This window comes from Corvus brachyrhynchos, unplaced genomic scaffold, assembly GCF_000691975.1.
Source record: "Corvus brachyrhynchos isolate BGI_N302 unplaced genomic scaffold, ASM69197v1 scaffold4, whole genome shotgun sequence".
Classification (NCBI taxonomy): Eukaryota; Metazoa; Chordata; class Aves; order Passeriformes; family Corvidae; genus Corvus; species Corvus brachyrhynchos.
The window spans coordinates 1,943,591-1,957,791 of record NW_008237878.1 but is presented as its reverse complement, the minus strand read 5'-3'; the positions used below and the strand labels follow the sequence as shown (position 1 = coordinate 1,957,791).

At 41.5% G+C, this 14,201-nt stretch overlaps 2 protein-coding genes across 2 annotated transcripts; one reads left to right on the top strand and one right to left on the bottom strand.

Moving 5' to 3' along the window:
• Window positions 1–6: 6 nt before the first annotated feature.
• Window positions 7–7,205, top strand: GNL3 (G protein nucleolar 3). Its single transcript, XM_017732371.1, has 14 exons — window positions 7–109; window positions 224–361; window positions 976–1,089; window positions 1,255–1,338; window positions 1,579–1,714; window positions 2,191–2,294; window positions 2,556–2,691; window positions 3,156–3,243; window positions 3,608–3,791; window positions 4,196–4,338; window positions 5,059–5,195; window positions 6,263–6,486; window positions 6,682–6,763; window positions 6,853–7,205. The coding sequence occupies exons 4-14, from the start codon at window positions 1,333–1,335 to the stop codon at window positions 6,939–6,941; spliced, it is 1,329 nt and encodes a 442-aa protein (XP_017587860.1). The 5' UTR covers window positions 7–109; window positions 224–361; window positions 976–1,089; window positions 1,255–1,332; the 3' UTR covers window positions 6,942–7,205.
• Window positions 7,206–8,786: 1,581 nt separating this feature from the next.
• On the bottom strand, window positions 8,787–14,177 carry GLT8D1 (glycosyltransferase 8 domain containing 1). Its single transcript, XM_008632162.2, has 9 exons — window positions 13,831–14,177; window positions 13,621–13,719; window positions 12,974–13,190; window positions 12,203–12,320; window positions 11,574–11,658; window positions 11,247–11,359; window positions 10,573–10,739; window positions 10,306–10,418; window positions 8,787–9,661 (listed from the first exon to the last, which is right to left on the bottom strand). The coding sequence occupies exons 1-9, from the start codon at window positions 13,844–13,846 to the stop codon at window positions 9,471–9,473; spliced, it is 1,119 nt and encodes a 372-aa protein (XP_008630384.1). The 5' UTR covers window positions 13,847–14,177; the 3' UTR covers window positions 8,787–9,470.
• Between the last annotated feature and the right edge of the window lie 24 nt (window positions 14,178–14,201).

Here is a 14,201-nt window from a genome sequence, read left to right as displayed (position 1 = left end):
GGGGGATGTGTGTATCAGCCCACGGCGCTGACGGGCGCGGTGCGTTGCAGAGCTGAGGAAGGCGAGCAAGAGGCTGAGCTGCCACAAGCGCTACAAGATCCAGAAGAAGGTGAGTGAGTCCCGGCCGTGCGCGGCCCCCATCGCTGCGGTTTGCGTTTCTGGGGCCGGTGCTTTGATGGGTTTTGGCCTTAGACTGAGAAAGTTTTCTTGTTCTTGTCTACAGATCAGAGAACACCACCGAAAAGTCAGGAAGGAGGCCAAGAAACGCGGACACAAAAAGCCCAAGAAAGATCCCGGAATTCCCAGTGCCGCGCCGTTTAAGGAAGAGCTTCTGCGGGAAGCGGAGCAAAGAAAGCAGAGGGTAAAATACAGTTTGTGGTAAAGAGGATAAGAACCGAGACCATCCCTGTCTTTAAGGAGGCTTTATGTGCATAAGTGTGCGCTCAGAGGTGCAGTCATGGCAGACTGTAGACGGTCCTAGTAGACTCGTGCTTTGGAAAAATAATATATTTATTTCCAGCGTTGTACAATGTGCAACGACTTGCTCTTTTGTTTTTAACCTTCGTTTTCTCACTGTGCATATAAACATGCTGGACGTGGCATTTCTAATGTAGTCAGAATTACCTGTGCTGCTGGGCTACAGAGATGTCCCATCAGAGTGCTGGGAGTTAAATCATGGCATTATGTGATTACACAGAAAATAGGGATCTTCTGTCTGCAGTGTAGACTAGTGTGACATGGGAGCAGCACCTTTATCAGCTGTAGTGGTTGCTGTGGAACTGCCGTTTTGGGATCAAGCTGATGGATGGTTGCCTCTGAGTAGGATGCAAAAAAAGAGTTCCTAGAGTCACTTGGACAGCCAGGACTTCTAACTGAGCTGTCTCAGGAGCTTTGGTCAGAAATGGGGAGAAAGAACATTCTTCCTTACCACCTTCAAAAATGGTTTATCTGGCCTGGGTTTTTGTTTGCAATCAGCTTGAAGAACTGAAACAAAAGCAGAAGCTCAACAGACAGAAAGAACATGAAAAGAAGAGGAAGCTGGAAGCTAAAAAGAATGCGGCCAAAATCAAGGAAAAAGCAGAGGGAAAGGTAGGTGTTCTGTATGATTTTGATTCTTTGAACCTCTAGAAGTCATCCTGAAACTGCACCTCTTAAGCAGCATGTTACGTGCTACATTTTCATGCTGAATATGCACACAAATATTACACTCTAATTCTCATTTAAATAATTACCTTTTGTTTTTATTTGCTTCAGGAATCCCCTGGCAAGTCTAAAGGAAAGACTAACAAGCTGCTGAATAAAAATTCAAAGAAATCATTCTGCAGAGAGCTCATGAAGGTGAAATGCTTCAACTATTTTTATATCATTAGATGAGAGTCAGCAATGAGACCACTTGTTATTTTCCTTTTTTTGTATTGCTGTTCAGAACATGAAGTTTGTCTGTGATAAACTAGAACCCTGAAGTAAGGGATTTTACAACACAAAGTGTTTACAACTATTTTTGTAAGCCATAGCTATTCCAGAGTTGTCATCTGGTCTGTGATGTCTTATTTGAATCTTGTCTTTTTTCTGAGCCAGGTGCTTGAGGCCTCAGATGTGGTTCTGGAGGTTTTGGATGCCAGAGATCCAATGGGCTGCCGGTGTCCTCAGCTGGAGCAAGCTGTCACTTGCTCTGGAGGAAACAAAAAGCTGCTGTTGGTTCTGAACAAAATTGGTAAGAAACACAGGTTTTCTCAAAGTGTTACTGGCACTGTGGTTCTGTGGTAGGTGAGCTATGAAGAAGATTTTAAAGGAATCTGAGATTCCATTGAAGACATAAGATCCAACTCTGAGCTCGCTAAAAAGGGTGGAAATTACTGAGTTACCAGCAGCTAAATAAAGAAAATAAAATACCAAGAGCAACAACAAGAGCAAAGGCAGCTTTGTAGTAGAGTAGCCATTGCAGGGATTGTGGGATAATCCTTCACAGAACATCACTCTGTACCATACAAAGTCTTCTAGCTAGACCCCAGCATCAAAAACCTAATACAGAGGCCAGAAATGTAACTGTGATGTGTTCTGCTAAGGCAGAAAAAGACACACTGGGTGCCTTGAGGGAATGTACCCAGTATTTTACTAGAGTTCTCAGCCAAACATTATTTGTCGTAATAAGATTCATTTAAGGAGTGAAAAAACTGCTATTCTTTCCAGATTTGGTGCCAAAGGACAACTTAGAGAAATGGTTGAATTATTTGAAGAAGGAGTTTCCAACAGTTGCTTTTAAGTCAGCAACAATGATGAAGGACAAGACTATGGTAAGAGCACTGCAGGCTGTCCTGTGAGGAAGTCATGTGTGTTTGTAGTCATACATGTTGAGCCATCTTTAAAGTTCCTTTTCCCCTGGTTTTGCACTTCCATGACTGATGGATGTGCCTTTACACTTCAGCTGAGCTTTGCAGTACAGTGGGGGAATTCTTACCATTGAAATTACAGTAGATGAATAAATCTAAGTATCCATATTTTGTCTTCCTTAATAGCTCCTGACCACAGGATTTTTTTGCCTTTGAATCCTGTAGCAGGAACAGGTCACAAAAAGACGTGCACGTGTTGATTTCTCAGAAACCTCTCAATATTTCGGCAGCAAATGCCTTTTGAAGCTTCTTCAAGAGTACAGCAAGACCCAAGACAAAGGCATTCAGGTTGGGGTGGTAGGTAAGTGTTTGGAGAAACAGGAGGAGTTTCCTTCTCCCTAAAGCTTTGAGATCCTGTAAATATCTGACTGGGTAAAACTGCTAACATCTGGTTTGCTAATGTGCTTTCTAGTCATTGTTCTCTGCTCTAAGGCTCTCAGTGTTGTAATACTTGAGCTGACAGTGATCCATGGTGCACTTCCATGTGCACCATGTGGGAGCACAAGGAAGGCAGGATATGTGCTCCATTGGCACTGCCTTCCACGTGCCTGGCAAAAATCCCACTGAATGTAGCACCACAAGTACTACAAGTGTGAGAAATGAGGATACATTCTTTGTCTTACTTCTACAGTGAAGACTTCAGATCCAACTCTGATCTCACACTAATGCTGTACCTTAGCAAAGATACCTGGAAGAAGCAGTTTTGATCAGTGTTAAAAGCTGTTTTTTCACTTAACTTGCAAGGATTTATGTGATTTTCCTCAGGTTTCCCTAACGTGGGAAAGAGCAGCATAATCAACAGTCTTAAAGGAAAGCGTGCCTGCAATGTTGGCCTGGCAAGAGGTGTTACCAAGTAAGCTCAGTCTCATAAAAGCTGTTCCTTTCCTTGTTTGTTTTGTTCCAGTTACCTTGAGTTTGTGTTTCAATCCAGTAGGGGCAAAGCACACCTTCGTTGTGCAGTTTTAAATGCACATTAAAATTTGCCAGATGAAAGGGACTGATCTGTGTGATGCAAGCTCTCTCCAGGGGATACAGTGCATAAACGTGATGTTTTGTATGTTTAAATTTCTATCCTACACAAAGCACATGATGACAAAACACTGGAACTGACTGTATGAAGTACATTCAATCCAACACTGAGCTTTGTGTCTTGCATCCCTCACCCTTACCAGTCCCTTCACTGATTATCTACTCACAGTGCTTTTCTCTCTGAATAGGTCCATGCAAATTGTGCACCTCGATAAGCAGACAAAGATGTTGGACAGTCCAAGTATAATTGCAGATCCTTCCAACAGTACCCTGGCTCTGGCCTTGAGAAGTATCATAGACACTGAAGGATCAGACTCAGCAGATGTGCTCGAAGGTGTAAATGCCATCATAAATCACTGCAGTAAGCAGCAGGTGAGCTCCAACACTGCTTTTAAGACCTCATCACACAATCAGAGAGTGAAAAAGGATGATACTCTTTTTGTGTCCTATAGTTACAGTGAAGACCTCAGATCCAACTCTGATTTCACTCTAGTTTCAAGCGAATTAACCTATGCCTAATTGCCTTTCAGTTCTGTGAGAAGTGTTGTCACAGACCAGTGTGCTGTCTCTATACACCCACGAGTCTGGGTGAATGGCAGATGAATTTGTTAATGAAGTAGGCATTTGCTTTGTAATGTTTACTCCCACGTGCAAGAGAAAAACAGCTTTTCACTTACTCTGTCCTCACTGTTACCAACTTGATTTGCTCTTTTATTCCTAAAACTGTGTGAAAGGTGGGCATCCCTTTCTGAATGTGCTGTTTTCTTTTGTCCTAGATAATGATGCACTATAATATCCCAGATTTCAGGGACCCTGAAGAGTTTTTATCTTTACTGGCTCAGAAGAGGGGCATGCTGAAAAAGGGAGGTGTTCCTGACATAGAAAATATGGCTAAATTAGTGCTTTGTGACTGGACAGGGTATGTATGCTGTGAACTTGCTCTATGCTGCTCACCTTTTTCTCACTCTTAATCCAGCACAGCAGAAGCACCGAGTCCAGCAAAGTACTTGAGAGGCTGCTTTTTTCCCTTCCTTTCCCACATTTTACTTGGGTAAAGAGCTGGATTGTCCAACAGATTTGGAGAATGCCATCCACAGATAATTTCCTAAAGTAGTGAAGGATACACAAGAAGAGTCAAAGCCTGTTGCATGTTACTCTATAGACAGTTTGCTGACTTAGGCTGTAACTCTGTTATGGAAATCTGCTTTCCTCTCAAATACCAAGTCCATGTAGTCCTCTTCTAGACAGGAAAGGATGGAGCAAACTTTCTGTGGAAATTTAGGGTGGTTCCTATATTGTGAGGGTACGAATAAATGTAACTCAGAATCAGTAACTGACTGTGACTATCTCCCTTGCTCAAGTGACTCAGCTGCTTTTACAGCTCATGCTTTTACAGGTGACCTGTGGTGACAGTGTGCCATTGCTTTTTCCTCTCAGGAGTGGGCTATCCACTTAATACTGTTGGACAGCTTCAGAGTCAAATTTAAATAGCTATTGAACTGCTGTTAAACAGATATTAGTACATGAGTAGTTAAACTCAGCAGTTTGAGAGCTTTATGCTTTGGGTTTTATTTTTAAATACAGCAATTTAACTATGTTATCTTCAGTTGTTTTTTAATGCTGATTTTTATTTTCTCAGAGCCAGAATAAAGTACTACTCACAACCTCCAGGATTTCAGAAGCCACCACCCTATCTTACAGAACAAAAAATAGCTGAAATGCAGGAAGGCTTTAATTTAAATAACCTAGAAGAAGAAAACAGCAACACTGTTCAAGGTAGGACTGTTATTGTAACAGACTCCCATTAACCATAGAGTCACAGCAGATTGGCCTGGGTTAGAAGGGGCCTTAAAGACCATCTTGTTCCAAATCCCCTGGAATAAATGTAACTCAGAATCAGTAACTGACTGTGACTATCTCCCTTGCTCAAGTGACTCAGCTGCTTTTACAGCTCATGCTTTTACAGGTGACCTGTGGTGACAGTGTGCCATTGCTTTTTCCTCTCAGGAGTGGGCTATCCACTTAATACTGTTGGACAGCTTCAGAGTCAAATTTAAATAGCTATTGAACTGCTGTTAAACAGATATTAGTACATGAGTAGTTAAACTCAGCAGTTTGAGAGCTTTATGCTTTGGGTTTTATTTTTAAATACAGCAATTTAACTATGTTATCTTCAGTTGTTTTTTAATGCTGATTTTTATTTTCTCAGAGCCAGAATAAAGTACTACTCACAACCTCCAGGATTTCAGAAGCCACCACCCTATCTTACAGAACAAAAAATAGCTGAAATGCAGGAAGGCTTTAATTTAAATAACCTAGAAGAAGAAAACAGCAACACTGTTCAAGGTAGGACTGTTATTGTAACAGACTCCCATTAACCATAGAGTCACAGCAGATTGGCCTGGGTTAGAAGGGGCCTTAAAGACCATCTTGTTCCAAACCCCCTGCCATGGGCAGGGCCGCCTTTCACTCATACTCAGAGCCCCATCCAGCCTGGCCTTGAACACTTCCAGGGATGTGGCAGCCACAGCTTCTCTGGGCAACCTTTGCCAGGGCCTCACCACCCTCACAGGAAAGAATTTTTTCCTGCTATTTAATCTAAACCTACTTAGGTAAACTTACTTACACTCAGATCCAAGTTTTCCAGTTCCTAGTAGTTTTCTGTAGATGCCTTAGGGAGAGCTTTTCTCAGAGAATTGTCCTTGCCTTGGTGGCAGAACCCTGTGTGGGAGCCCTGTCTATGGCAGGGAGGGGGCAGAACTGCAGTGTCCCCTCTTGGAGGCTGGGCTTTACATCTGTGCTGGCTGACAGGGACTGAACAGACACTTCTGTGTTTTCTGCAGCTTTAAAACACCCCAGCCCAGCAAGCAGCATTGTTTTTCAGTCAGCTGGTATGACAAATGGGACAATAGAGGAAAATAAAGTGATAGAGGAAGGACCAGAGTGGGCAAACATGGAAACAAGCAAGGAAGAGGAAGAGGAAGAAGAGGAGGAAGAGGAATTCACAGAAAGTGATGATGATGAAGATGATGTGGAAGAAGATGATGATGATGATGATGTGGAAGAGGTAAATGAGGGTTTCACTAGGGTTGGGCTTTTTTCCTTAATTAAGGAAACAGCACTGTTCCAAGTCACTTGGCCTCAGCAGCGAGGCTCAGCTAAGCAAGGGGACACCCACAGTATCCCCAGGCTCTGTTAGGTTTCATTTACATGGGAGATTTCATTAGTGATGTTTAAATAATGTCTGACCTCTGACTTTTAGGAAAGCCAAGTTCAGGTCACCAGAAGAACAAAGCCTGGAAAAGGACAAACAAATCCTACAAATTCCAAAGAGCAGACGGCAGGTGTGTATTCAGAACCCTGGCTTGAAGGATGGGCTCTGGTACCCCAGCACTTGCACAGGTTTCACTAACTCATGATTTTGTCTTCTCAGGAAATGAACGTTCCAGATCACTGTCCTTCAGCTTAGATAAACCAGCAGATGAAGATGATGCCTATGATTTTAATACAGACTATGTGTAACAAATCAGGTGGGAAGGCACTGTTTGGAGAGTTACTACTGCCTTTCAGAAGAGTCAGGAAGACTTGGGTTGCAGCAGAAGCTGGAGTAGTGCTGCATAACCAGAGCTGCTGCAAAGACTCAATTGTTGCTATGTCAAATAATGTACATAATAGTGCATCTCCCTTGACAGTTCCAGATTTTATACAGGTCTAGAAAACTGTTACCCAGCTTTAAGTCTTACAGTTTATTTCCTATATTAAAGCCTATTTTAAAAATTCCTAATAGACGTGCTTAGTCTGTTCATTTTGCCTTATAAAAAGACTTTTTAAGAGGACAAACACTTCATCTTTGAAAAAAAATGATAAATGTTTTATTCTAGTCATGTTCAGACAATTAAATCTCAAAGTAAATTTTCATGCCTGCACAAAATTTAATTGATTTTCCTAGAGAATTACAAAGACTTTACCCCGAGAGCATGATTTCAGACAGTAACTTTTCAGTATATTTTTGCAGAACTTGTAGAACTTTCACATGTAAAAGTTAGCTAGAAAATGCTCCTTTTACAGTGGAGTAACTTTAGGTACTTTATCTAAACACTGTTTTATGTTCTGAACCTTCACTGGGAATGGTAGCTGAGATTATATTAGTAATCCATCTCCACTGGGGAACAAGTTGATTTATCTTACAGTGCTCTTGAACAAGAGTGTTGTTTCCTGATGGCACCTGTTACACCTGGCAATAACTGGTAAATATAAAGCAAAACACTGCCCTGTGCAATAAGGATGTGCTACTGTGCTTAGCCTGTAGCAGAACTGGTAGAGCAAGAGAATTGCCAAGAGGCCCTGCAGCTGCTCAAAGAATTAAGCGTTTACAATAAATGCCTGACACTAAGCATCTTCCTCCTGTGCATCTCTTTTTTCCCTATTAACTGAAAAGTATGATTTCTGTGTTCTTTGATAAATGTGTTTTCCCTCAATGTATGCTGAGGCATAGATTCTCATAGGCAGCTTAAAAAGGTGTCAAGTGCAGACACAGTTCCTTTAAGCCTGCTAAAACACAGCCTGCTCAGCTAAATTACATTGGCATCAGCTAATCCAAGTAAAGTCTTTCAAAGTTGGTAAGTGAATTTACTTCATTTTGCCTAACTGCTTCAAGGACAGTAATGGTTCTTGTTCATCAAAACCCAGGAAAAGAAACAATAGGTAACAAACCATATTGGCATATCCATGACAAAAACAATTCTAGGCAGTGACTGCAAAGAGAAAAGCAGTTTGAAATCCTTCTAAAGCAAAACTAAAACCATATTCAGTCATGAAGTAGTCCTTTACCTCTGCTGCCCTGTGTTTCAGACCAGGCACACTCAGCTGTTACTGCATGAACACAAAACCTTTTGTCTGAACATCTTCCACTGAGGGCTCTTCACAAGCAACTTGAATGCAAACCTGTATTAATTGGAATAGTTGTCACAGTGGCTGCTGGGATATATTGGTTCAATCACTCAACAGTACAACTATGAAAAACCAAACCAGCTTACCTGTAGCACAGGTGAGGGGCAGCTGGCTGCAGAGGGCACAGGCATCTCACTTGATGAGTTCCCAGACAAGGAGAGGCACAGCAGGAAAAACTATAGCAGAGCCAAGCTCCCTCGAGAGAACTATGAGGAACTCAACAATAACAAAATTAATCTGTAATTCACACAGCCTGGTCTCCAAATAAGTATTTTGTACTATTTCAGAATTAGATTGCTCTCACAACAACCAGAGCAATTCACTTTGGCTTCAGTCACTTGCTACTGTGTCTAAGTACAAAGGAAACACTTCTTAGATCAAGACTGGAATTAGATTGCCATTTACCTGAGGCTGAAGTCAGCATGTTACAATTAGCTTTATTTTTGAACAAAGTTTCATCCACCACTTTACAAAAAATCATTTAGTGTTCACTGGCAGTTAAAACCATTTTGCATAGTGAAATAATACTTGAAGGATTCATTTTTCAAAAAGGATTCAATTTTGCAGAATTCTGTAAGAAAGACTTAAACAGAAATGGTAGGGGAGAGATTTCATGCAAGACAGGGTTGTTGAGGGAATTATTTCACAGGATAACAAAACAAAACAACAAAACAAAACTCAGAACAAAACCCAGGCAGCTCTTAATTACAGTACATTACTGTGCAAGATTTGCTGGTGCAAGGACCAGCTAAATTTGTATCTTGTTCTTAGAAACTTTGTTTCTGTAATTGACAAAATGATCCTCCCCTAGAAGACTTGTAGTAAAGAGCAGGAGAATGCAACTGAAACGACATAAACAAAAGTACTCGTTTATGGAGATCTTCTCTTGTTTTCTGTAGTGCTGCTGGAGTAGCATCTTGTGTCACACAGGTGACACGAGCCTCCTTTGGACCTGTGCATTTCAGAACTGCACCTGAGTAAGTGCATCACCTTGTGCTCCAGAAGGCAAGGATGGCTCTGTAATACAAATTGGCTAAAAGAAATATTCTGCTTGGCTCCAGAAGTTTCCTGAGAAAACGTCATCATTTATTCAAATGGACTCTACTTTGCTTCGTAGGCTTCTGAGTGTCTGCGGATCAGGTTGAACTTGCCTGTAGGGTCAGGGACATACCACTTCTCCCAGACTTCTGCATAGGAAGCTGTTCTTCCCCAGGGTTTGAAATGTCCATTCCAATGGAGCAGCTTGGCAGCTTTCACAAACTGAAGAGAGTACCTTTTCCCAGCACTTGACCCTTCAATTGAAAAAGAAGCATTAGTGCTTGAAATAAAGGCAGCAGATACACAAACATGCAATCATTAACTTCAAAACAAAGGATTTAACAAAGGAAATCTTATCATTTATGGAGAAAGGAGGTGATAGGGGAGGCAGAAATAAGGGCAAAGTGAAAACCAATCAGGTGCAATGGAATGCCACTTTGATCTCTCTCAGTGTCTATTTTCATACACTGCCTTAACTTCCAAGTTCTTTAAAGCCCGCTTAACACCCAGATGAATTGAGCAGCCAATGTATTGCTCATCAGAAACATAACCTGAAAAAGCTCTCCCAGCACTGGGGTTTCACCAGTAGGACAGACCTGAATGTCTGTTCTTCTCAACAGTTTTGGAAGAAACACCTTGGATCACATCAGGTACAATACATTTGTGGAAAATGAGAAGGATTTTGTGAGTAAGTCAATTCAAGAACTAACCCCCAGCAGTTTGAGAAAGACTCAAGCCCACAAGCCCCAAGACGGTTTTGCAAAGATGTTTTTCCTTAAAGAACAAAGGACAGAGTAGGGGAATAAAAGCTCACTTTACTGCATCATCCACGAGGTGTCCAGCTACAGACCTGGAAAAACACCCTGAGGGAGCAGTACCACAAACGCTTCATACATACCGAGATGTCGGACGTTCCACATGGGATCAATACTGGAATGCTGCTTGTAAAATACAATTAGCAGTGGAGGTGTTGTGACGCTGCCAGCCAGAGTCTTACTGTAGAGTTCCTCTCTGGAAGTTGAAAGGATGCTGATCAGTTGATTTTTCACTTGCAGCAGCACAACAGGAATCCAGAGATACATGTGCAGCCCCCCATTCAAGAGGGAAATGCCACCAGCAGAACCCAAGCCCTGAGCAGCTGCCACCCCCAGCCTGGGGAACTTACACCACATTAAGTGCCATCCACTTCTCCAGTTGTTTAGTGATGTTCTGTAATTTCCATTCAGTCAAATTGGCAACGAAAACTCCGGGATTGAAAGAGCAGGTGTTAGCTTTCATAGCAAGCTTTCTGATGGTTTCCTTTTTGTAATCTAGAAATCCAATGTAATTATACTGGGGGGAAAAAAGAGAGTAGAAATTAGCTTCAAATACGGTGAAATTCCTTAAGAAAAGTTCTGCACAACTCACAACAGACAGGTGTAAGTTGAAGTTGTTAGAGCAAATATCTCTTCCTTTAAAATGAGAGAAAGAAAGCTTAATAGGTATAATGTTTTAAAAATATGATTATATAGACTACTTATTTTAAGGAATGCTGCATGCTCTTAATATATTATTAATATGGTACCAATCTCAGATAAAGTACTTTTTACACATTCAGAAATGAAAAATTGTCCCTCAGATGTTCTTAGACTTCCTGCTGTTCGACAATGAGAATTGCTCTCATTGTAAAGCACAGCAAAAATTCCAAGTAATTTACTGTGCCTGAACAGAAACTGCAGGTCCCATTTGTAAAACTGGTTTGGGCAGGGACAGTCACATGTTTAGGTTTACAGCATTTGGAACATTCCCAAATGCCTGAGATCTACAGCATTATTACCATTGAATAGGACTAAAACTAACCTGATTGCCTGCTCCACGGACAGCAACTTTACTACTGGTTGAGTCACAGTCATCTGAAAATGCAGCTGCATGTCCAGGTTTCAATGGAGTGTTGTAAAGTTCAACAATATCATCTGGAAAATGGAAGTAAGCACAGGAAAATCAAAAGCAATCCTGACTTAGTGCTGAGTTAGGCTTTGTTCAGTCCATTGTTACATCAAATAAGCCTACTCAGTTTAACCCAATTAATTAATATTTCCAAAATTTTTACAGAAATGTCTGGGTTCTGTGAGAGATGAGATAGTGACTTCAGCATAAGGCCAGTGGCAGCTAACAAAGGTCCCATACCTTGCACTATTACATCATCATCCACATAGATGACCTTCTCTGCATGAGGTACCAAGTTGGGCAAGTAGAATCTTGCAAAGGTCAGCTGTGAGAACAGCAAAGCAAGAGAAGTGAAGAATTAAATGAAAAGAATTGTTCAAATAAATGTGAAATTGACTAATTTTTCTGGCACTTATTTTGGCAGTAATGTCCAAGACAAAATGTATCGAGGAAGTAAAATAGGCAGCAATATCCTACAAGTAACTTAAAATAAACAGGTTCCATTAATTCCTGGTTTACCATGAATGTATGCATTGATAAACTAACTTTAAAACTGATCTATATTAGAATTTCTTATGTCTCCATATAGATCTGCAGCATCTCTGAGGTGTTGGCATGCTTGACATGCCAGCTGCTGTGTTTCACTGTGGCTAGCAGCAAAAAATGATCCTAGCCATGCATATGTAGATATTCAAATCCATCTCTCACTATCCAGAAATTAATTTTCACTGAAATCTAGGAAATTGATTTTATGAAAAATTGCTTCTTTGCTAACAGATTTGGTTTTGATCTCTAGCTGTGTTCAAAAGCCAACATCAAAGTATTGTTATTAACCAATAATTGCAAAAAATAATCGATATCATCCTCACTGGTTTGAAGGTGTCTGCCTTTTGAGGATCCACTTGTACTTTGCCTTCTAAGACACGAGGGTCAAAATCCAAAATTCGGTATCTCATATTTTTCAGAGAAGTGCTCCTCAGCCACATCCTGCAAGCAGGAGAAAGGCACAGATCTTGTTAGGTGAGACAAAACCAAGTGAAAAGCAAGAAATCCAACTGACAGTGACACAGATCTTGATGTGGCTACTCACTTCCTAACCAGCAAAGACATCTGGGATGTAATCGGTGCTGGCATCGGTGCTGTCCCGTGTGGCCACAGGGGCAAGCCCAGGGTCAGCAACTGCACACCTGGGACATGTGAAAGGTACGAGGTCCCTTCTTGTTTTATCAGAAATACACAGTCCTATTATCACAGGCCCTTCCCAAAACCATCCGTGTGGACAGAAGGGGGTAAAAATAACAGGATCGAACAACAATCTACAAAAATGGAGAAACATGATTGCCAGCATTTGAATTGCTTAGATGAAATGTAGAAGTACCTTTCACAACCCTTCCACCAACAAATTCCACCCTCACTGGTTGGATATAACCCCACTGGAAAAGATGTCTCTTTTGCATCCCTGAAGCCTGACCGGAAGGAATGGTGGGACTCCCACAGCAGCCTTGTCAAAAAGCTGCCATAAGCAGCAGCAGATGGAGCTGGGAGTCAGGAGAGTGCAGCTCCAGGGAGAGGCAGCTCACTCTCTTCTCAGAAACACGGAAGTACACAGTGCTGTGGGAATCCAATGAAAAGATCATTACCTCAAGTGATCCACAGTATCATTCAAAGTAACAATGTGGAAAACCACGTTGGATCTGGTGTGCTGGTAAATGCTGTTCATGGCTGCAATTGCACCCCCGAGCCTCTCATCCGACGCTGCAATGACCACAGAAATCTCCTTGTCATTCCCCTCATCTGTCAGACTCTGGGGAGCTGCAGGAATGAAATCTATAGGCTGAAGTCCTAAGGGGCTTGGATCTGTGGAGTATAAATGACGTACTTGTTTTTATTACTATATATTATTATTACCACACTAAAATTCCCAACACTTCCATTATTTCTGCTATACACTTGGATGTCTGAGCTGAGGTGTGGATTACAGTGAGCCAGTATCAAACACTCAGAGCATCGCTTTTGAGAATCTGAGATGCTAATAAATAGAATACACACACATTTACAGAAAACTGCACACATTTAACCACACATTCACACACAGCACAAGATATTAAAAGGCTGAGCTACAGTAGTCTGCACTTATCTTTGGTCCCCTCTGCCATGTCTATAACCTCATTAACTTCCCCCCCACCCAAACCACAAGGTGGGTTCTGTCTGGCCAGAGCATGTGTTTTTCCACCAAATCTTAAAACAATATTTACTTTTTTTTAAATTAAAATAAAAACCAACATACCTGACAATTCCCGTCTCAAGAAGTCACTGAGGCTTAGGAAGTTATGATGAATAACTAGCAAAAATATGACAACAGCCACTATAAGGATGGAAATGTTCACTGAAAATTAAGAAGAAAAAACTTTATCAGTTTAACCAGAGAAGGACTGAGAAATCCAGATACAAAAGATATTAAAACAAACCAAAACAAGACAAACACAGATTTACATACCTTTCCTTAATGTCATTTTTCTTTTCTTATTTTATTAGAATGAGACTCCTGCAAACCTGCAAGAAAAAAATACAGCAGTCACTCCCAGTGCATTCTTCCATGAGGCATGGTGCACTATCACCAGGAGTGTCACAACAGTTTCAGTGGCAAATGCAGTGAATGCTTCCCTCTGTCAAACAGATAAAACTGTACGTCGCATTTTAACAAGTAGTATGGTCTCAGTAAGCATCTAACTACAACCACAGAATCACAGGATGGGTTGCGTTGGAAGGAACTTCCAAGATCACCTGGTCCCAACCCGCGCCATGGGCACAGACACCATCCCCAGCTTCTCTGGGCAGCCTGTGCCAGGGCCACACCACCCTCAGCAG